General features: G+C 43.2%; 1 protein-coding gene across 1 annotated transcript; it reads left to right on the top strand.

The window, feature by feature from the left end:
* Window positions 1-10: 10 nt before the first annotated feature.
* Window positions 11-451, top strand: LOC123152768 (36.4 kDa proline-rich protein-like; the record flags this gene model as incomplete). Its single annotated transcript, XM_044572230.1, has 1 exon — window positions 11-451. A coding segment is annotated over one exon (297 nt), but the record flags the coding sequence as incomplete, so codon positions are not given.
* Between the last annotated feature and the right edge of the window lie 445 nt (window positions 452-896).

The raw sequence follows: 896 nt of genomic DNA, 5'->3' as shown, positions 1-896 counted from the left end.
GACGCCACCCCCAGCCCCGGCCCCAGCGCCGGCTACATCGACCGGCAAGTGCCCCGTGGACACACTGAAGCTACTTGCGTGCGTGGACGTGCTCAATGGGCTGTTGCACGCGGTGATCGGCAGTAGCGCCAGGAATACATGCTGCCCGCTGCTGTCCGGCGTTGCCGACCTCGACGCTGCTCTCTGCCTTTGCACCACCATCAAGGTCAAGGCCCTCAACATCAACCTCATGCTGCCCATCGCCATCGAGGTGCTCGTCAACCAGTGCGGCAAGAGAGTGCCGAAAGACTTCCGCTGCCCTAATTAAGCTCCATAGATTACTATATGTACTATCAGTATCACCTGCATATGAATGTGATACATGCATTAAATTCTCTTGTGTGATCACACAGGTGACATATCGAAGTGTAATAATCTATATGTACATGGATTTGCAGCTCTGACTCGCTACTTGTGACGGGGAGCTGTGGAGCATGCGTACATTGTGTTTGTGTAACAGCGTATCCTATAGTAACCGTATAACATGCTACCAGTTGTGGTCTTCCATCGGTTTTGTAGTGTGTGTTTTCTTTTTGAAGAACTATGAATAAAATGTTCGTACTATGTAAAAGAAGTTTTCACATCCACTTGTAAACCATACCAAGATACTTGTTGAACCATACGCTTCACAGGATTCAGATTTTCGTGTTGAACATTTTGATATATTATACATTTTTTTCCGACATCGTATGCAGAAGTTATAGCCCTTTTACTTTTTCATAACACATTTTTGCAAAACATGTACAAATTTAAGTTTTTAAATTTTCCTAACTAGTAGATGTACTAATATAACTACATCTCAAAGGATTTTATTTTTTGAAGTTTTTATCATTTTCTGTTGTTTTTTCAAATCTGAA

This window comes from Triticum aestivum, chromosome 7A (genome assembly GCF_018294505.1).
Source record: "Triticum aestivum cultivar Chinese Spring chromosome 7A, IWGSC CS RefSeq v2.1, whole genome shotgun sequence".
Classification (NCBI taxonomy): Eukaryota; Viridiplantae; Streptophyta; class Magnoliopsida; order Poales; family Poaceae; genus Triticum; species Triticum aestivum.
The sequence above is the reverse complement of the archived record's forward strand: the minus strand, read 5'-3'. Positions and strand labels throughout refer to the sequence as shown.